The sequence below is a fragment of the Gymnodraco acuticeps genome, unplaced genomic scaffold (genome assembly GCF_902827175.1).
Source record: "Gymnodraco acuticeps unplaced genomic scaffold, fGymAcu1.1, whole genome shotgun sequence".
In the NCBI taxonomy this organism is placed as follows: domain Eukaryota; kingdom Metazoa; phylum Chordata; class Actinopteri; order Perciformes; family Bathydraconidae; genus Gymnodraco; species Gymnodraco acuticeps.
In genome coordinates, this window is record NW_022991470.1 from 423,917 (window position 1) to 446,884 (window position 22,968).

General features: G+C 39.7%; 2 protein-coding genes across 4 annotated transcripts in view; one reads left to right on the plus strand and one right to left on the minus strand.

Moving 5' to 3' along the window:
- The window catches only part of LOC117533009 (semaphorin-4B-like), a 75,289-nt gene extending 67,001 nt beyond the window's left edge, over positions 1 to 8,288 (plus strand). For 2 of the 3 annotated variants that reach the window (XM_034196643.1, XM_034196642.1), the window contains exons 9-15: positions 2,125 to 2,306; positions 2,720 to 2,870; positions 3,414 to 3,624; positions 3,822 to 3,937; positions 4,783 to 4,940; positions 6,359 to 6,450; positions 7,105 to 7,880. In XM_034196643.1, coding sequence (XP_034052534.1) covers positions 2,125 to 2,306; positions 2,720 to 2,870; positions 3,414 to 3,624; positions 3,822 to 3,937; positions 4,783 to 4,940; positions 6,359 to 6,450; positions 7,105 to 7,880 — 1,686 coding nt within the window. Of the gene's footprint in view, positions 1 to 2,124; positions 2,307 to 2,719; positions 2,871 to 3,413; positions 3,625 to 3,821; positions 3,938 to 4,782; positions 4,941 to 6,358; positions 6,451 to 7,104 lie in introns of all 3 variants that reach the window. The other variant, XM_034196641.1, reaches the window with a different exon arrangement.
- A 9,761-nt stretch (positions 8,289 to 18,049) lies between these two features.
- LOC117533007 (small EDRK-rich factor 2-like) lies at positions 18,050 to 20,466 on the minus strand. The gene is made up of 3 exons (XM_034196639.1): positions 20,323 to 20,466; positions 18,978 to 19,080; positions 18,050 to 18,497 (listed from the first exon to the last, which is right to left on the minus strand). Exons 1-3 carry the CDS (start codon positions 20,327 to 20,329, stop codon positions 18,416 to 18,418), a joined length of 192 nt encoding a protein of 63 aa, XP_034052530.1. The 5' UTR covers positions 20,330 to 20,466; the 3' UTR covers positions 18,050 to 18,415.
- Positions 20,467 to 22,968: the final 2,502 nt, after the last annotated feature.

The window sequence follows — 22,968 nt, forward strand, 5'->3', positions numbered from 1 at the left end:
CGTTGAGAAACAAGATTGTTTATGTGTAACAACACAGAGGAGAAAACAGGGAGAGTTATAGTTTTAGCATGTTTTTCATTTCCTCACGGGTCATTCACTTCTGTGCTGTCATGAAGGAGTTGCTTCGCAGGCTCGTGCTCATGATATTTTGGATTTTGAGGCAGGAAAATGTCTCATCGCTTTAGTTTTCAGTGGTGTGAGATGTACTCGGCTATTTCACTTAAGTAAAAGTAGAAATACTACTAATACTGTAAAAAATACTCTGTTACAAGTAAAAGGCCCATTTGAAATCTTAAGTAAAACTACAAAAGTATTGGTATGGAAATATACTTCAGTAAAAGTACTTATTGTGCGAGATGTCCCATTTTAGATGAATATGAAAAAAAAGTGATTACTTTTTTTGATGCCTTAAAGGTCCTATTATACTGTTTTTGATTTCTTTATTATAGGTCTCTATACAGATATATACAAAACAGGTCTCTGAAGTGTTTGGCTCCAAACACCAAACAGATCATTGCAGCATTCCCTCTGTTTCAGCCCTGTTTCCAAAGTGCTGATTCTCTGTCTGTTACTTTAGATGAAAATAAGGAGCCCCTCCCCACGCCCCTCTGAGAGAGATTTGGTTAAAAAGAACACAATGGTGCTCTAGGAGGAGATTCAGGTGACAAGGTTACCTTGGTTGGTGATTGGCTAATGGTTACACAAGCCACGAAAATCGTTCGTAAAGTGGCCAAAATCTTATCAGCTCATTTTCAGACAGGTTTTTATAGAAATGGATCAGGACAAAAAGAGAGAGAATCTTTTTTCCTGAAACTTTCAGAATCTCTTTCCACAGAGGGGACACATGTTGATGTAGAAGAGACATGAACAAGTGCATTTTGCATAATAGGTCCCCTTTAATGTATTCATCACAGCTGGTAAAGATGGAGCTAATGTAAGTACTTTACATACTAGTGCTCGATATCTCTAACCTATAGTTATACTGTATATCATAGTTTATTTATTAGTTTGTTTGTATTTCGTTTTAGCCAATAAGCTGAATCTTTAAACTAACTAGTAACTAATGTTGTCAAATATTTGTAGTGGAGTAAAAAGTACAACATTGGAGAAGTATAAAGTATCGTCAAGCAAAGTACAAGTACTCCAAAATCGTACTTAAATACAATACTTGAATGTACTTCACTTCATTACACCACTGATAGTTTTGAGTTGTCTCCTCACGGGTCATTCACTCCTGTGCTGTTATAAGGAGTTGTTTTTTAAGCTCCTTCTGGTGGTGTTTTGGATCTGTGGCAGGAAACTGTCTTGAGATTGGGCGAGACCACTTGTTTTGGTCATCCTCTTCCACCTCCTCCTCCCGTGTTTTTCAGCTTGCGAGCTGTACTTGGGAGGAGTTTCTTTCGGTGTGTGTTTACAGATCTTTGATAATTGCCAGTCCTAGCAGAGCACTCTGATAACTGTTTATCTTTATCTTTAGTGACAGCTTAAAAGGAGTGAATGCCTCCTCTGTTTCTCGGAGGAGAAGAGAGGAGAGAACCACTGATGCTGATTTCAAAGCTGTAATTAATAACTAACCATTGTTTGTTTTCCGTTTCACCACCTCCTCTACTTCAAAGAGCAACCAATATGTGCTAAGGCATCCTTTTTTCATTTAAGCTTTTATTTCCCACATTTTATGGGGGAAATGTCCTTTTGTAGTTTGGTACAAATGCTCCGCGCAACACCACAGGAAAGGATTGAAATACTTGGAGCTGCATTAAAAGTCCTGGTTTTTATTTGTCCGGTTTATTTCCCCAAAAAGGGTCATTGCTGCCCCAATATCACTTTCTGATTTCCTTATTTGATCACAACAGCACCATCTGAAGCAAAGACGAGGGATTGCATCTGCAGGTCTTTTCTAACCCTTCTAACTGCTAGATAAATACACCATATCTAATCCTGCTCCACTAAAACAGACAGGGATGTTTAAGTCTAGCTTAAGTACGTATGAGAAGAGTTTGACACTCGAATGTTTCATCATCAATCTGCTGAATGGAGAAAGTGTCTCACCTTAAAACTAAGCCTTCTTTTTTTTTTAACATACATTTTCTGTTACATACTATAACACACTTGATCTGTCTGCAGGGTGATAGAGGCGGCGAGCGCGTGCTGCAGAAGAAATGGACGACCTTCCTGAAGGCCCAGCTCCTCTGCTCCCTCCCGGACGACGGCTTCCCCTTCAACATCATCCAGGACATGTTTGTCCTGAAGCCCATGGGAGACAGCTGGGAGAGCACCGTCTTCTATGGCGTCTTCACCTCCCAATGGTAAGAAACGAGAGGAGGATCACTTAACGTTGACATACATGTGATGAATCTGAGTTATGGAGCTGTCACCGTTTATGTTTATACACAAACACACAGATACAGCTCACACACACCATCCTGAGCCAGATTTTATTTAATATCTGCACGGAAACTTGGCTAGTTGCCTTTTTCCAACTTGGCTCCTCTGAATTTCGAGCAGCTGTAAGAAGCTCAAACACAAGCCCATGCAACCCCAATGTTTAATTAATGTATCAACAAAATAAAGGTTGTAATACGGGAATCATTCAAGTGCCCACTCTCCACACAGAAGCTGCCAGGTAAAGAATGACAACTGCAGAAAGGAGGGATTAGGTGAATAAAAAGGGTTGCATTCATTGAAACAGAAGTAAAATACATGTCTTATGTTGTCACAGGTATAAAGGAGCATCAGGCAGCTCGGCAGTGTGTGCTTTCACCATGGCCCAGGTGGAGAGAGCCTTCAGCGGGCGCTACCGAGAGGTCAACAGGGAGACGCAGCAGTGGTACACCTACAACCATCCAGTGCCAGAACCACGGCCCGGGGCGGTGAGTGGAGCACGAACTACCCTGTGATAAACATGCAATTCAGTTTATTTTGGTTCAGTCTGTGCATTTGATCTTTCAACTAGCATCAGATTCTATTGAGTCACATGTTTACCGTGTCAAATATCTATTTTGTTATCACATTTACAAAAAATGTATGCTGCGGTCTCCAACAAAACATTTCTGGTTGTTACCGAGGGCTGTTTTTGGGTTGATTTAAAGCAGATGTTCTCCTTTCATTTTCCAAATCTGCTTTCTTGCTGACAGTTAACTCTTCATAAGTCCCTGGGGCAAAACAAATGCCTAAAAGCTTAAAACATGTTTACAAACTTATCTTAGTCAATGCAGCAGTTTCAAGGTCTGCTATCGTACAAAACTACGTATCTATTCTTTGTTTCCAATGATACCTCACTCCAATCTTAATGTACTTCTTAAGTAAAACCAGACACTATCTTGTCTCGTGATTTATACTTCTAGGTCTACTGGGATAAGCAGTAAACCTGGAATTCATAAGTCATATTTCATTTCTAATTTACTCCGTTACAGTGTGTAACCAACCACGCCAGGCAAATGGGTATCCAGTCGTCCTTGCACATGCCCGACAAAGTACTAAACTTCGTCAAGGACCATTTCCTGATGGACAGTGTGATCCGCAGCGCCCCCCTGCTGCTGAAACGCAACGTCCGCTACACACAGATCGCCGTGCACAAGATTCAAGGCATGGAGAGGGCCTACGACGTGCTCTTCATCGGAACAGGTGCGGCTCATTACACAACTACTTATTTATTATTTGTGGGTCTTTCCTTAAATCATCAAAAAGAAAAATAACATTACAAGGTATTCTCCCAGTATTCTCAGACTTAAACTGTGATTTCACAAAATGGCTTCCTTCCCCTACAAGCTGTCCCCTGCCTACAGTATAAGTCTCTTCTACTTGTCCCCTGTGTCTCGCAGATGATGGAAAGCTCCATAAAGCCATCAATGCCAACGATAAAATGCACATCATAGAGGAGATGATTCTGTTTCCTGAGCCTCAGCCTGTGCAACACATCGAACTCGATCCTCAGAGGGTAAATCTCACCTCCTAATACTCATCTATAATCATTGTTGTCATACTGGTTTGTGTCAGTTCATTTTTAATGTTATGTTACCTTTTCTATACGTAAACTCTCAAGTAATACAATTGCGGAGGAGCTGGATTTACCGGAGCTGGCTACAGGAATTTTCTTTCCACAGCGGCCGGTCCATTGAGTTTTCCTGGAAGCTGTAGCGAGGTCTTAGTTTCTGATCCTCCCTGGCATTTTCCCCGGAGCTGCATTTCATTACCTTCCTCTCTTTTATTACATAATGGCCTCTCCCGGGGGAGCCAAACAGCAATCTTATCTAAGATTATGTAATTCTAATATAGTTCAAGATACTTTTGTGAGTATATTCTTAGCTCCAAATAGGGATATGAGGGACAGACGTAATCCACATGATGTATATCTAATATACTGGTAGATAACATGGCCTAAATATAGTCTTTGGTTTTGGGAACAGGGTGGCGTAATGTACGTCAGCATCACGTTCATGGAGCAATTTCTGGATAATAGCACTCCAGCACAATGATACATAATGAGTTAAAAGTGAGGTTAATATAATGAAGTAAATGACAATGCTCTGTAGAGACCACTTGAGCACCGCTGCCATATGTTTTTGATCAGAATCAAAGGACTTGGCTGGCATCAAGTAAGAGAACAGCTGGCCAGAGTTAGTACTTTGTTTAGGTTTTATTCTTCTGTTTGTCTTGAGTAATTATTTTGGCATGGTTTGTCCTTTTTGAAATCAGGATAAGTAACCCAAAGCTGAGGTTCTGTTCAGCCCGTTAACCTTTGTGATGAGGAATGAGTATCACATGTGTTTGTCTCATCCGCAGGGTCTGTTGTTTGTGTCGTCAAACTCTGGGCTGGTGGAGGTTCCTGTGGCAAACTGCTCCAACTACCTGAGCTGTGGAGAGTGTGTGTTGTCCCGAGACCCCTACTGCGCCTGGACCGGGCGGCTGTGCCGGGACGTCAGGATGGCTCCACCTGACAGGTGAGCGCTCACACACAGACACAGATTTTTTCCATCTTCCTTTGCTCATTGTTTGTGTATTTCTCCATTGTGACACTATAATAGATTTAGACACAAGACTTGACCAAAGACTCCAGACTTGACTTTATCTTGCCTGAAATGGACTTCTAAATGTATCTGGCCCTACGTATTAAAACCAAAAGTATCTTTTACTTTGAGTAGTTTATTGACCAGGTGCTTTTCTTTGAATTTTTACTTTTCATAGGAGCATTTGCGCTTTTACTTAAAGGGGACCTATCATGCAAAATGCACCTTTTGATGTCTTTTATACATAAATATGTGTCCCCGGTGCGTCGGGGAACTCACTCAGTTTCAGAAAATAAAACCCTCTCTCTTTTCCTCCGTACCAAAATCTCTAAAAACGGGGCTACAACGGAGCTGATCCAGATTTGCGTCCGATATGACGTATTATCGGAAATGTAGGCTGGCTTTACGCCCACGGCCCTATCAGAAACGTTGCTATCAGAAACAATGCCCGACTGTTTTGGACTTAATATGGTCGGTGCATGTTTACATTAGCATCGCTAACACTCAGAGCTAACCTGTACTGGAGAGCATGTGTGTGAAGAAGCAGGAAATCAAAGGAACTCACCTTGTGGTATAACCGGCAAGAGAGAAAGCCTTTGAGCTCAGTACTGTTTCAGACATAATCCTTGATAATCCATGATATGGCGTTTCATCACCGCAGAATCTGCCGGTAGAATCTCCCGCATGAGCTCAGCCCCCTCCTTTTCTTTTTATCAATTTTTTTGGGTAATCTGTTTGGTATTTTGAGCAAAACACTTCATAGACATGTTTTTTATATATTTGAGACCTATGCTATTGCCTAAAAATAGCATGATAGGTCCACTTTAAAGTGAAGATTGTTAGTACTCATCTCTGCTTTGAAGTCAATTCATTTAAACTTCCAGCTTGGACAGTACATCCATCTTTTCTCGAAAGGTATTCTAGTTGAGTATTTCTTTAGGTGATTTAGTTGCAAGGTATCAATTCAATTTCCTTGCTTTTCACCAGTGCACTGCAATGCATTCAGGCGTTGACATTTCAATGGCATTTGGTTCCAAATTAAGGAATATTTGGAAAAGCTTTTTTTCATCTGTCAACATTCACATTGACTCATTTTTAAGTACAAGTAATAAAACATAATTTTCAGGTTACTTAAAAGACCCAAACAAAGTCCTAAAAATGCATGCAAAGTTCCTATTGATTTTGTTGACGAGCAAGCTTTTAAAAGAAGATTGTTTTCTTAGTCATGCTGATGGAGCTGTACTTCAGGTGAAACAATGACAGACTTACAGAGGGTTAAACGACTGCAGCAGGTTCCTCTCTTACAGCTGCCATCCCTCACACTGTTGTTTTTGTGGTGTGTGTTGTCTCAGTCACTGGCAGCAGGATGTGGAGGAGGCGGACACATCAGCGATCTGTAACCGGACGATCCCCAGCGCCAGAGCTGCCCGACCAGCCGCTTCTCGTGAGTGGGCGCTCTTTGTGTAGTGCTCTGTAATTAAAGTGTTTTTACCTACTGGACACCACAACAACACACATATTAGCTTATTTGTATGAGTGCAGGTAAAAGTAAACACTTCTCGGTGTAACTATTCACTTTAATTATCATCTTAATATGCAGTCATATATATACTGTTTAATACAGTAAATAATTCCTTATCCACAAAAATCTCTTTCTTTCTCATCTAAAAAAATAACACACAGATTCTTTATGAGGAAAATGTGTTTATTTGTTATTTTATAAAGCAAAAATAGGCCGGGCACATGAGGAAATCTGTGGCTGCTTTAAAATGACTGACAGAGTGCTCTACTTCCCCTGATAGTGTGTGATATTTTTAATTAGCACCTATGGGAAATATAAACATCTTTTAAAACTGCCGGTACCCCAGGTGGTACGATTGATGTTAAACAAAGTACAACATGTTTATTTGTGAGCTTTAAAGGTGCTAGTAGGCAGGTTGTGTTACCTCTGGATAGAGCAAGACTTGTAATGCTGTTTTGGCTCTAGCTTTTAAACAGACAAATGTGAAAAGGGTCAAGATTTGAACTACGGGTTACTGAACTGAAACTTTAGGTCATTTAAAGCTACATTGTCTCCTTTTTTCATACGTATTTATAGGTGGCTCCCAATGCAAGCTCATCACACTTCCAATCAACACTTTCAAAGTCCTGCCCTGTAAGTCGCGGTCCAACCTGGCGCAGAGGAGGTGGAGCTACAGTGACGCGGCCAGCCAGTTCCTGTACGCCACTCCAGAGGGAAACCTGGTGGTGGTGGCGCAGGCCGACAGGGTGGAGACCTACGAGTGCTGGTCCGAAGAGGAGGGTTTCCGCCAGCTGTTGGCCAACTACTGTGTGAGGGCGGAGCCTCGCCAGGAGAGCACCACTCTGATTGGTCACTCGCGCACACCGCACATTGAGCGAGAGGAGAGCATCATCCTGCCGGGCGAGGCTCGCTCGGGGCAGGTCCTCCACACCAAGACGTACTGGAACGAGCTGATCGTGGTGTGCGCCCTGCTGGCCTTCTCCCTCGTGGTCTTCTCCCTGTTCGTCATCTACAGGAACCGAGACCACATGAAGTCCATGCTGAAGCAAGGCGAGTGCCCTAACATGCAGCAGAAGAAGCCGAGGATTGTGGGAAAGCCCGCTGAGAGCTTACCCCTAAACGGTAGCACCATCCCCGTTTCCACTTCTGATCACAAGGGCTACCAGACGTTAAACGACAACTACATCTGCAGCACGCCCACGCACGAGTCCTCGCCAGACAACAGCAAGAGCTTCTCCGAGGCCTCTGACAGGCGGCCGCTCAATGTGAAGGAGAGCCACGTGGAGTATTCCCCGACCTGCCCCCGGCCCAGAGTGAGGCTAGGCTCCGAGATCAAAGACTCTATCGTATGAGAGCACAGTGTTCGCTAAAAAAAAGTTGCCCCCCTGTATCTCCATGAGGGATACAGGCCGCCGAGCAAAGGAGAGGAGACCCTGACATCCCTCTACATCACAGCACATCCTTTATTTTAGTCATCTTTTGTTCTGTGATCAATGCGGAAGTCATTTCTTTAACCATTTCCACTCCCAAACCAGAGGTTGGTCTGGTGCGATGCATAAGGCAGGCCCAGGATCAACAGTCATGGCAGCTGCTCAGAATATAACTCTTTGTCATTCTCACGGCCACTGATGTGTGTGAGGCTGGGCAATATGAGGAAGAAAAACACCAGTAACTAGAAGACTTTCTGCTGATATCAATATTTATCACCATATTACTTAATGTATGCAAGATCCAACATTAAAATGTCTACTTAATGTCCATTAAATGACATTATAAAATTATTTATGAATATTGATAGGTTTCCCAGCCTTATTTAAGTACCTGTAACACATGCCCTGCAGAAGATGTACTTCTGTTATTAGAACCAAGCTACAGCTACTTGGTCACCAAGAGTTCAGGTTTAGGAGAATATAACATTTTTTGCATATTCATTTATGATCCATCGTTATGGAAGTCAAGAGCACATTTGTTCCCTTTTTGCTGAATAAATGCCATGAGTGTCTGAGGATCAAGATGATGAGGCTGATCAGGAGAAGACGCCACATGCTCTTGGAAAAAACATTAAAAGGACTATAACTAAAAGAAAGATGATCATAAGTTATGCTCCAGGGCCTAAATACTGACATTTACCTCCTGAATGTATGTTGTTGTTCAAAGGATCATTCACACATCACCCCACCATGGACGATTAGGGACCCTGTTGCTCTACATCTCTGAGGCAGCCATGTTCTTCAGTATTAACCTGCAGGTACCATGATGGCCTCTTAAAACAAATATGGAAAAGAGACCTGACATTATTACGTCAGTCAAGGCGGACTTTACAAGCACAGAGAGCCAAGAAGAAAAAAAAAGAACGTCCACAACCCCTCCATCTTCAGGGCAGCAGCAAAATCATCATGTGCACTGTGCCAAAAAACAACTTGATTGTCTTATCTAATGCAATAGTGCCATTCTGTCATGACCACTCCATGCTTTGCGTTAGCATTGATCACTGTTGAAGAGCACATGGTGGAGGAACCAGAAGTGGGTTTCACAAAAGTGGCACTAATAATAAACAAATGTGAAGTGCACAGATGGACATTTCTCGAAGACTGTTAGCTCATGACGAACTTTTCAGACTGTGTTGAGCAAAAATAATTGACGTTCATGGAGAATCTGAACTGGGGCCAAAGGAGGAAGGTTTCTTCATGTGAACACTTGTCTCGCGGTTATCAGGTGAGAACATATTCCAGTTTTTCCTTTAGCTACCCTCAAAGGAGTTATTTGCCTTCTTACTATACACTGAAACATACAAGTACAACTAGTTTGACGAGCGCTAAAAACACAAACTGTTCATCCAAGCGCCAATAACTCAAAAATGAACAACTATTAATAACTGTCTCCGTAGTGAAGGGATGATATTTCATGTTATCTTTTCCACACTGCAGCTGCACTATGTAGTGATGTAGTTGCACAGAGCGCTGTATAGGCTCAATATAACCCCCCCGCCTCCCCAGCAGGTTACATTTCTAACATTCAAGGCGTTCCCCGCACTCAGTCAGATGTCATTGCGATGGTAATGTGAAAGCACAAGTAATCAGGGTCTTGAATACCTACAGGTTTGCACATGTCAATAAAATCAGAGTGTACTCTACTGAGAGACATGAGGTGTAGCTGCTGAGGAAAATGATTAGTAGAAATCACAGGGACCAGTGCAGCCATGACGACGAACACATTGCACCCACATAGCTTGGACTTTTGAGACTTAACAAGCAGAATTTCCCAAAGATGTAGGATGCTGATTGTGTTGTGTAAATCTGAAAGAGAAACATTTACACGGCCATAGACGATATGGCAACACATGTCTTAGAATACATCGCCAATTCACTGTATTGATCAAGTAAGCCTACAGTATATATTCCAGTATCAAACAGAATAAACCTTTTTGCTATGAACAACACTGAGCAGATGACGAAGTGTTATGTAACTGCTACAAGTTGACAAAGTAATTGCACAGCTTACTGCGCAACAGCGGTCGGTTTCCTTTTTCGTTCGATTTTGTTGTGTATATACAGTATCTGTGCTTAATATTGTGTGTTTTTCAAGGGACCTTGTGCAAGATGTGTTGTAGAGATAGTCTTTAAACTAGAGAGTGAACACTGCTGATATTTTGTTTTCATAGTGCTTTACTGCCTACTTCAGCAAACATTTCCAATCTTGCACACAAGACAGTACATTTCTTACCATGCTGTTGGATCAGCACTTGGGCTGGTTTTCATCAAGCATGTCAAAGCAGGAGGAGTATCTGTTTATATTTGTCAAACTCAATTAGAGGTGTGTGATATAGTAGGATGAGCAGCATTCACTTTTTTGCTGAGAGTCAGATGAGAAGATAGATGCTAACCTTAGCTTAACTTAGCATACAGAATGAAAATGAGGAAACGGGCTCTGTCCAAAAGTTAAAAAAACACCCAGACGTTGTGTTGAGGTTGCCAGAAAACCTCAACACAACGTCACTCCTCACGGCCAGGAACTAGCCCGTCAGATAACTCTCCGTAAAACCTCAATGCCCCACTTTCTCACAGTTTTGCAGTGATAAACACAAGGTACATTTTAGAGTGGCTGGTATGCACATTTTGCCTCGTTGAACATCATTTCCTAAATGTTCTTTCCACTGAGCCTGTTGGCTTATATTCACCATACTGTAAAGACATCAGTTGTGTCTATCTTCTCATCTTACTCTGCAAAACAAACAAATGCATGTATTTCTCAAACATTCTACCTTCTCCTTTAATCTTTTTAGCTGAGGCTAACCAAATAAACAAGAGTAAAGCCTTTTCCAACAGATGCATAACAATAATATCAGCCTCTAAGAGCCTTGGCCCAGAGCATTGTTTGACATATATATATAACGTTTCTCTGGAGACAGAAAACCCTGCTTTCAGATGCTTGGTGGATAACCTCACTGCATATTTTCAAAATGCCTTTAGATAAAGTTGCTCTGCCTTTAGCCACGTGCCACATCGAGCTCTACCCAGCAGTGACCTCACCACCGGAGATGTGGTGAAGGCCGTGATTGTAGCCCTCCGTGGGCACACTTAACTCAACAACACCACACGGGTCAACAGTAGATTTCACATGCCACCATTACCTGCAAACTATAGGACCTGGAGCTGCTCGAAATGTTGTACTATTCTGCGCATTGTCAGACGTTATACTGTGCATATAGGAAACATCTTTCTGTAGAGGTCAATATTTAAGAATTATACTATTTGACCTAATACCAGAAAAGTCAATAATGTGTCATGAATGCATATTTATTAATGACAAGCTTTTCACAAAAAAAGTCAATAATAACCTGGTGAATGACGCTTCATTTTGAGTGGCTCCTCAGTCATGCAACATACTGTACAGGACATGAATGTAGCCAACTATAACATGTTTTTGTAGAGCATCTACAGCGGTGTATTTTCCTAGGAAGGCCGCTCCAGTAGGCAATCCATTGCAACACCATATTAGGATTTTGTTCAAACGGTTCAAACTACAATGAAACGGCACAATAGAAGTAATTAATCATTTGTGCTGCACGATGTTGTGCTGCAGTAAGATGCAAGCACCGCTCCAAATCCTCCGTATCGGCTCAGCCATGAGACACGGCGGCGCTTTGCCTCAGCGTACTGAACAACATAAGCTTAGTTGACTGAATTGCTATTAGACAAATGTGGTCTTGCCTGCATGATTTCCTTTTTTATTTGTTGTGTACAAATAACATTGTGAACTGTATTTTTTGTATCATTGAGATTGTGACTGTTGTTTTTATTATATTGTACATAAAAAGCACTTTATTTTAATTTTTTAAGATAAATGAATAAAATACATGTTTTGAAAAAAGTGAGTGTATTTTAATTTGTAGTCCTTGAATTTGACATAAGGCATGTTTAAAAGTGAGTATATAGATATCTTACCAATTGTATATAAACAACACTTTACAGTGCACCAAAACATGCATTCATTTGTATGAATAATACATTTTCTATTTATATATGGTTTATTTATTTGAATATGTTATTTATGTTACATTAGCATTACCTCAATTGCATTTTTGGAGATGTTGTAATCCAATTGAATCATGCCTGAATATCTATCTACAATTAAGTAGTTCATTAAATACATTTTCTGCTCTTAATATTTCATTTGTAAAGCCTGTGTGTACATCTAAATTAGGTTATTTAAAAATGTTAGATGTATTTATTTATTTGGAACTTAATTGTATTTCCATTTCTCCATAGTGAAGTTGTGCTTGCATTAGCTGATTAGCTACAGCTGCTTCATTGTAGTTTGTGCCCCCTGTGGCTCATTGTTAAGCTGCCTGGCTGCCAGCTGCCTTGAAACGCCCCTCCACATCCATGCAGGTGTGCAGTATGGGAATGTATTTATCTGACACACGACATAACAGTGATGGCTTGAGCTCTTCTCACCCCAGTTACAGAGCATTCAGTTTGCTGAACACTGTTTCAGAGGGCAGCCCTGTCATAAACGTCAGCTGTGGGAATCAATACATTCAGCCATTTATAGACACTGTGTAGCTGCGTCCTGTGTTGAATGATGTTTACACAGTATGGACAGAGGGACATGACACTGTTTGATCTGCGTACAGCACAGGGTGTCTTTCCAGAGGTTAGTGTCACTTTGGATTTGTTAACATTAACTAGTTTCAGTCGGAGGTTAAACTAATACACATAGGTATAGACTTTTACACAATAATCCAACTTTCTAAAATCAAATAAAGCTGAAGCATGAACAAAAAGAGAGAGTAAGTAAGCCCTTCCAATATATATGGGGTCTAATTATGTCTAATAAAGATCAGTTCAGATATGTTTGACCTTCATTCTGACAAATATTAAACTCTGATCTAGAAACCACTTTCCCCATCAATTAATTGTAACCTTGAAACCTCACCCTTGTCTGCCAGCACTGTCAAAAATACATCAAGATCAAATTCCATGTTGTTTTTGATGACGAATTCACAATAATCTACTGAAATAGTGATGAGTAGCAAAACAATCTCGGGAAATGGTATAACGACAACACAAACACCTTCACTGAGTCCTCTGTCTCGACGGCTTGCATCAGGACATGTAATTATAGCCCACCTTAACAACAGCATGAACCCACAGTCATCATGAAACCTGCCTCAACATGGACGAGATGTTCTGCAGGAGACTCTGCTGAGACAGGACAGTGCACTGTGAATAAATCTCACCTTATTGATGTCCTAACACCCCTGCTGGGACAGAGATCAGCTGCCAGCAGGAATAACAACAGGCCTCTTCCCTCACACACTGCCCATGTGTGTGAAATCTCTCATGGTCTTTAGTTAAGACCCAGAGACAGTGACTCAGGTTTAATTAAAACAAAAGGTTTCTCTTTTGTCACAAACCCATTTTATTCTCTTTCTGTTCTTCTGGATCTCGCTAAATCTAAATGTATTCTCTCTCTTTTAACGCTCTGTGACAGATCCCATTTACTTTCGACACAAGCCGCTCATCGACTGTCACCGAGCATTTAATGAAGAGCAAAGACGGTAATTTACTATTCATTATTAACAAATCACTGCGCTGTGAAAAGAGCCTTTTGTTTGCATCAGCCTTGAAAACAATTACAGTCAGCCTGCATTTCATTGCATATTTCATGGCGACGCTTCGTTGATAGTGAAATTGAAAAGCAGATTTCGTTTTCACGGTCAGTGAAAGGATTGAAGATCTTCTAAATCAGGCCGAAGCCAACTTCCCGGGTCACTCACCATCTCATCTCTTCAGAATTGTCTATTCATGTGATAGTTCATATTGTTGAATGGATGATTATGCTTCCCTCCTCTGGTAATAACCCAAAACATCTCCTAATTAAGGAGAATCTTCATCCAGAAATAGAACTGACACGTATTTCTGTTATGTAACAATGTCAGAGCGTACTATAATTAAAATTCAACCTTCTTTTCTATTCCTTTTTATATCACTTGGGGAATAGTTTAATACCTTGGGAAATATGCTTATTCATTTTCTCCCATGTCTATATGATAGATATGAAGTTACAGCCAGCAGGCATTTAGCTTAGCTTAGCATACGATTGGGCATGGTCGAAACAGCTGCCTGGCTCTGTCCAAACGTAACAAAATCCACTTATGAGTGTTCTCAAAGCTCACTAATTAACATGTTACATCAGACAAAGTGTAGAAAATGGCTATTATCCATTTTACAAGTGATAAAGTGCGGTACTATTTATTGGTAGTAACTTCCTGGGATCTCCAGACAATTAGCAGAAACCTGCAGAGGCCAAAAAAGGCACATTACCCTAAAAGTCTATATTTTTAAAGCTTTTTTTACTAATAACTGTTAAAAATGTAGCTTTGATTCAGCAGCTTTTATGTCTTTGTTGGGTGGAAGGTTCAAACTATTGCATGAACTCCAAGCACTGTGTGTACAATGTGCTTTTAGGATTGTATTTTCATATGAAACTATTTACAACCATATCGTAGCCAATCAGAGGCCAATTATTTAGCTCTAAATAACAATTATTTATTACACTTTTCATGTAGACGCATATGCATCATACTGTCAGGTGAACATGCACAGAAGAAGCAGTCATAAAAGTCTAATGATTCAATCAGCATACTGTACGGTACCGACTTCAAAGCATTGAATGATTTTATCCTTCTGTTCAATTAAACTTTTAGTGTCAATATAGAATTATATAGACATGTGGTATTAAAATGACGATTGTGCTACTAAATATTTACGAATACATCAAATGTAATTAGCATTGGGCAAAGCTGATTCAAAACGCAGCAGAGTGAGACACATTTTAGGGGGATTACAGCAATCTAATCTGTTAAAGTTGATGTATATACCTCCTTCTCCATCATGATTTAAGTATGAAGAGACGGCTCTGTGATAAACATTGTGTACACAGTGGGAGCTGGTTTTATGACATCCAGCACTCTGCTTAATTATCTAAGTGGTCGCAGCAGAGCAGTGTCACAGATTTATGCTTTTCAGAAATCATCATGACTAAAACACTGTACTGTCTTCCCCTTCAGCGCGATGATGAAACTATAATACCTGCCTGTGGTTATATTCATCGTCCATGATGAACACGATTGGCAAGTCTGGCTTTATTACATTTTCAAAAGTGTGATTCAGATGGGGGAATAATGTGATGATGAAGTGAGAAAAGGCCAAAATACAGGAGGATAGTGTTATGTAAGTGGATTTAGGATACCCTAAGGAACTAAATCCTTATCACAGCAGCAGTCTGGAGGAGGTACAATCTGGGGAATTGGGTTTCCTCACACTCAGGGACTACTTTATCCCCGGGGTCAAAATGTAGTTTTTTTAACCTTGTTTTCTAGCAGTGGACATGCAGACTCACACCTGAGCTGCAGAGCACAACCATAGAGTTACACTGTTGGGGACTGACCTCGTAACAAGGGGGTAGCATAGCTGGGTTATGTGTGTGGTGAAGTGTTGGATCTTAAAGAGAGCACCAAGGTTGGAACAAAATGTAGCTACCAGATCCATATTTGACCCTATCTTTTTGTGGTCTTTGACTTGAGTTTTTACTTGAAGACCATTTTCGATATACATTGACAGCTTCTATTTGACCTATTGTCTATACCACACAGTAGAAGCTGACTGGATTTCTAATGTGCAAATGTTTAAATATGATTTGACTTTTCTTCGATTAAATAACCGCACTCTTGCTTGCTGTGGAGTAATGTTAAGCCATATTTAACATGTAAAGCCAAGCAGCTACAGTTCATTGTTGTCCATCTTCTCCCCAATTTGCACTTTAACACTTGACTATTCAACATCATAAATAGCGTGGCATCAGCTCTGCTACAACAATGCATGTTCATGCAGCGCTGCTCCCCTATCTCAACAGATCCAGCAGAGAAGGCATAAAGAGATGAGGCTTCTTGTATGAATTTAATTAGACGAGCTGACTTGCCTTTTCTTTGCATTCTGCGTCTCTCATTACCACTGAGCTCCTCTCTTGGTCTGATGTAAGAAAACTTGCCAGAACCCACAGTCAGTCTGTTAGGCCTTATGCTGAAATTGAAGGGAGATCTAGTCCAAGCTGTAAGCAGAGTATCGTGGATGATAATGGATAAGGTTTGAATTTTCTTGAATTTAAGCAACTTGCTGATGGTGCATTTGTTCCTCATTACTATTCAGCTTTTCAGTTTCTTCCCCTGGAATCTGAGATGGAAAAAGGCTACACTGATGACTTAATTATATGCCCTGTAATCTGAGAACTGAGAAAAAACTCACTGGATTTCAGTAAGTAGACACATAGCTTATTGACTAAAAATAGGCTGAGCTGTAGCTTAAACATGTTATAAAACATCTGCAATATGCACTTTGTGCTTAAACACGACAGTCATAAAAATGTGTACTTCATGACAATGGCATGAAAGCTTTTTCACTTCAAAAGGCCTTTAAATCTTTATTTAAAACTGGCTTAACAAATAGGGGACACCCATGACCAAGCAATTGATCTGCTTTCTAAAAATATCCGATTCACTTGTTCAGTTAGAATAACATTAAAAAATACCTTGATGTGTGCTTCCCTCTAGTGGTCATACAATGCCACTGGGGTGTTTTTCTGTCTGCTGGTACACTTCTATTTACAGTCAATTTGGCAGACTCCAGTGTTACACAACCCAGACAGACAGAGGACAGATGAATCGTTTCCTAAACCACACGTTGTGTTGGCAGGATGTTATGTCTCGTGTTATTTATGGGAAATAGGACTTCAAATAAGAGATATTCTGTACAACTCTTCACTAACATTTAACCATTTAAGGAAAACTGTTACGTACTTTGTTCTCTAAGGCAGGAACATGATCATAAATCAAGCCAATTGAATATGAAACCAAACTGCAGTTGTGAAAACAGTTTTTTTAGGTTGTCTTTGTAAGGTGTCTGGCTGCCATACTGACCCTGATACTGGATGTAAGTCTCTACAGGAGCCCACTTGAATTTGTCTGCATAGTACGGTGGCCTATTATATTTCATGGGGTGTACACGACAACACATTGCAGAGGCTGACATTGATGTAAGTAGGTCATGTCATGAGCGTACTGTTCTGTACCTGCAGCACATCACAGTTGGTCCTGTAAAGTCACCATGGAGAGCTTCATTTCACAGAAAGACTGGGGGAAAAGCAGTGGCAATGATTGCTTTGCACTATTTGATTACCTTTATATTTGTATTCTTATAGATCAATATAAAACCAACATATTGTTGGCTATGTTTAAGTTGTCTCTTTTGTCAGATCATTGAGTGTATCTCCAAGCAGCTATTTTGTTATAAACTAGCATGCTAATCACACAAATTGGATAATGCAGTATTACTAGAAGGTAAAGAAAAAGTAGTTTAGCAATAATATATTTTTTTTACATCTACAAAACATTTCTTTATTTACAGATTGGAGATGTTTATATGCAGGGAAGGTCTAACATGTTTCGAGGGCCTGGGAATAATTATATTTTAAATCCGAAACTGCAATTATTCACCTTTTGTTTGTGACACTTTTCACAATGTTTTTTAAGACACTGAAAGAAAGCAAGAAGTGAAATAATCTAAATATAAAATAACATTGAGGAAGATCTAGTAATAGTTCATTTAGTGGTGATTCCTTATGTTCCCTGTCATATCACATTTAAATTACATTTCAATGTGATGCCAATTTAAAAAAATACTGCCTGATGTAACAGTCATCTATTCAATATGTTTCTACCAGTGCTAATGTGTTGTCATTTTGCTCATGGGTTTGTCTTCCTGTGCTTACATGTATGTTTTCTTTTACCAGGGACTGCAGATAAAAATGAGTCCCTAAATCAGGCAAATTCACGCGAAGGACTGAAGTGCTCATGTTAAGTGATGTGCATTGTCCCTTCTTAAATACCAATACAAAAGCTCCCAAAAGTAGTGCGTGTCATGTCAAAATATAACACCAACCATCAGAATACAAGAAAGCATGAATTAAAAAGATACATTTTATTTGAAACCTGCCGGGGACATGTTTTTACAAAAATACACAAATGTTACGTGGGTGCTTTGTGTCAACAATTGTTCATCTTTCTCCTGCTGCTTACACCACTGGTGCTCCTCTGCATGCGGCACCAACGTGGGACAACCGTTAAATTGCTCCGATATAATATCACCAAGTAAAGATAACAAATCCAACAAGCAATGTCATTTGCAATAGGGAAGAATGAAGGATCCTAGATTCTTGAGGATCGACAGAAATGACAGAACCATTCTCATAAATATCAGGAAGAATGCTGAACATGGGATGTTATTGACGCACTGAGTCGGATCTGTCTCTGAATTCTCTTCATTCTTTACTTGGACTTGGTTTCTTCTTTTCCTCCTCCGGCCCCCTTTTTATCTGCTTTCTGCTTCTCTTGCATTATTTCCGCATCCCTTGGGGAGAGAGGGACATTTAAAAAGAGAGATTTTATAAGGCAAGCTAAATGGTAACACACAGGTACACATAGCTATTGGTTATCTGGCAAGGATTATACAGCAACAAATAAAACAGCTTGCTTTTTTTAATACAAAAAAATGCTGTACGGTTATTTTTTGCAGCACTGGATCTGTATTCTTCCGTATGGGAATGTTTCAAGAAATTGAATTATCTGACAAAAAATACATAACTGCATGAACTAGTCAACAACATTCAAGGCATGATCAAACACATCAAAGTCAGCTTTATTGTCAAAATTACTACATGTGTTATACATCCAGAAATCTCGAGATACCGTTTCCCGCAGTCCCACAGTGTGACATACATAAAACAAAACGGGCCAAGATAAACGGGGTATACAATAAAAATGTTGCGTGTGGTGCTGCAAAAATCTATATCTTGTGTTTGTGTTCATTTTTAACGCATGCAGACCTTACCTCTGCTTCCGGGCCGCGGCAGACAGCCCATCATCGGCCTTCTTCCCTTTGTCACCACCTTTTTTGGCATTCTTTGCACGTGCAAGCTCACGTTGGTTACCTCCTGCATGTCATGCAAAAGAAAGAAAGAAAACAATGTAATACAACAACAGGCACTTTGATGAGCAACACATCAGGTATGTCAGCTACACCCTTTAAACACCTCTATTACTCAAGAACCCAAAAAGTAACAACTTGAAAAGCAGTTGTGTAAAGTCACAAGTACACTTAAGTACAATTTTGAGCTATTTTGTACTTCTAACCCACTACAATTCAGGGAGGTTAATAGTGTACTTTTACGCTACTACACTTAGTTTAAACCTTTAGTTACTTTTCAGATTGGGATTAATAATGTGAAATATAATCAACACTTAAATAAAACTCTAGTTACACCAAATGCTACCCTGCAGTGTACACAATTCAAATTAGATCCCCGTTTAACAGCTGTGATAAACACAATAATGCATCACTAATTATAATAGAAACATATGATATATATATATATTATAATAAAATAGGCCAATCTGCATAAATAGTACTTTTACTTTCGGTACTTTAAGTATATTTTGATGCCAAAACGTACTTGTACACTTGTACTTTGCGTAACATTTGCAATGCAGGACTTTTACTTGTAACAGAGTATTCCAAGACTCTGGTATTTTTAATAGTACTTAAAGTACAATATATATAGATACTTCTTCCACCTCTGTTAAAAGGGCTTTCTCTTAATGTCTACATTTAAAGAGACAGACCGTCAGTAACAGAAAATGGTGCAAAACGTGCAGCCGACGTGGCAAGGAGGCACTCTGGAGCTGCTTCAGAACAACAGAGGACATCATATCACGGTGTGTCCAATCGGTTATTTAAAGATGGTAAATAAAGACACAGACGTGTTAAAGGACACTAAAATTATGAAAATAGCTTCTACAAGCCGCGAAAACAACAGCTGTACGTGTTATGTTTCTGCTGGGGTCGCAGGCCTAGGCTCAGACTAACGCAAGAGCCTGACAATACACCACCTATCGATGTTGACAAATGCAAAACGCACATAGTTAAAATAAACACCTACTTGACACTCAGCATAAACCCGTGCACTCTAAGTAACCCCTTAACAGCCAGCACATGCGTAAATAACAACCCATACTGGCGTGAATTCCGAGAAATAACTTTACGTCATTTGCAGCAAATAGACGGAGCCCAGGACAACGGCGGCCATGGCTAACGAGCGGAAAAGATAACAACAGACTACATTGAACCCAGTTAAGTGCACGAATGCCTTACAGTCCGAATATATTTCGATACCCACTGGTCATTTTGGTAATCCTCGCTTCTGTCGCCCAAAATCCAAGTTTTTCTTCTCGTGGCTCCAGCCGCTTTTCTGCTTTCGTTGCACCTCGGAGGCTGCCACGTTCTCGCGAGATGTCAGTGCGAAACTATAACATTCCGTCTCTCTCACACACAGACTGCACTGCGCATGCGCTAGTAATTCATCAATGCAGCCCACTATCAAATAGTTAAATATTTAAAGCCTTTGTTTACACAGAGCAGGTGGTAGAAGTACTCGGATATTGTACTTAAGTAAAAGTAGAAGTACCAGAGTTTAGGAATACAAGTAAAAGTTCTGCATAGCAAATGTTACTCAAGTAAAAGGACAAAAGTATAGGCATCAAAACAACAGTGTACTTAAAGTACCGAAAGTACTCGTTATGCTGATAGGCCCATTTCAGAATAATATATCATATGTTTTGATTATTATTATTCATGCGTTAATGTGTTATCACAGCTTGAAAAGGTGGAGCTTTTAAGTCCTTTGTGGTGTTACTAAAGTGTTATTTAAGTGTTGATGATATGTCACATTAATCCAAATCTGCAAAGTAACTAAATGTATTAAATAAATGTAGTGGAGTAAAAGTACACTATTTAGGCTACCTCTGCATTTTAGTGGGGTAGAAGTACCAAGTAGCACACAAATAAAATACTTAAGTAAAGAACAAGTAGCTTAAAATTGTACTTTAGTACGATACTTAGTTACTTTCCACCACTGCCTTTACATGTATTATACTGCATTTATAAGTAAGAGCCAGAATTCGACATTAGTTGTACAACCTTTCAAATGGGAAGGCATGCATCCAAAAATGTATTAATTTAAGCCTTTCCTAATATTTTCACAAGGGGTTTAATAAACACTTCCTTACTGTGTGGTTACTTCTACTTTAGATACAATACTTTAGCCAAGTAGCTACTGCATTAACCTGACATATAGAAGATTTCAGTGGTTAAGATGCAGATTCAGAATGTACTCACAAAATGTCATAATTTCAATGGTATGTGTTGTAACCATATACAGTCTATGGTTGTAACTTGGCTAACGAGGTGCTTAACTATTATTATTTAAATTGTTTACCCAAACAGAAAAAATACTTTGGCATACTTTCATACTTTCCCTTATAGGGAAAACTTTGTTTTCTTCCAGCTGTAGCATGCAATGTGAAGAATGAACTTTAAAACTCAGCTAATTTCTCGAAGAATCAAATCAAATCAAGTTTTATTTATATAGCACATTTATAAACGATTTTTGGTCGAGCCAAAGTGCTGTACATATAATAAAAATAGCCTACAGTAGAGACACTTTACAGCAAATACAACAGCACAGATTGTTCAGAATATCAGTATGAGAAAAACGACACCCTCTATCCTTAGACCCTCACATCGTACAAGGAAAAACTTCCAGAGAAAACCCACAGTACGAAAGTACTCATCGGTGGATTGGAAGTGTTATTATAGGCCTGTACAGTCTGAGGCTTTGATTGAAGGACATGAGGCCTGGTATTGTCCGTCTATCCGGGTCAATGCCAGGATGGAAACACAGAGACATGCACAGGAGCCAGCATGTCTTCTCTGTGCACAATCCCTCTGTGTAAAAATGTACTTCATATTATTTGTCATTCAATTTGTTGCACACTTTGTTCCTTGGATGTCTAAAATCGTTTCCTCTGTTAATGGCATAGGCTACAATAGGCAACGTTTTACTATAAAAGCTCAGTTCCAACAATGAGACATTAACTTCAAATACATCCACAGCTATCTCTTACGAAAAGCTTACTGCAAATTAGCCAGCAGGTGGCAGACTCAGCTAATGTGCATTTTGAAATAAAAGCAGTCAGACTACTCTCTACAATACCTTTGTCGAAACAGAGGCTAAACATTTACTAATTTTACAATCAAATGCTTAAATAGACATATAACATGTCAAATACTTCAGCAACCTACTGTTGTTTATTAAATTAGACAAAACTCGCACTCGATTGTATAACTGTAAAATAAAATTGCTTGCAGTCATTAATTGGACATCATGGTGTTGTCTAACAGTCTGACCCATCTCCATAATAAGATTCCTCTGATAGTATTGAATTATAGCCCTGGGTTAGAGTGCAACATGGAATTTTCCTAATTGTTTAATTTACTGCAATAAGAAAACCACATGCTGTTTTCCTTGCCGTTTTGGTTGGGTGATTTTATGAACTGTCTGGCAATTAAATAAATGCTTGAGTCATGTCTGCTCAAAACTAAACTCCTACCCAGACACTGAGACTTTAAATAGAAGGCCATCCATGCACATCATGACGCAACGCTATACTCTCTGTTTCTAAAACGTATTGTATACAATCTATCTATTATTTCAACTGTATTTTTTTTATTCTTAATTTCTGTTCCTCACTTTTACATTGCTTTGCCTATTGCTTTATTTCCTCTTAATGTTTTTTATGCACAAAAGGCTGAGTCATTGTAAGTGAAAACCTACACGGCAATACATATTTTTTAGAAGAAAACTTAGCTGAACCTGCATCATGCCACAATCAAACAACTGCATAAGGAGAGTTTTCCAACTCTACACTAATGGGAACACCTCTGTTGTGCAGCTATATAACATTTCTTTACATGCAAAGATATA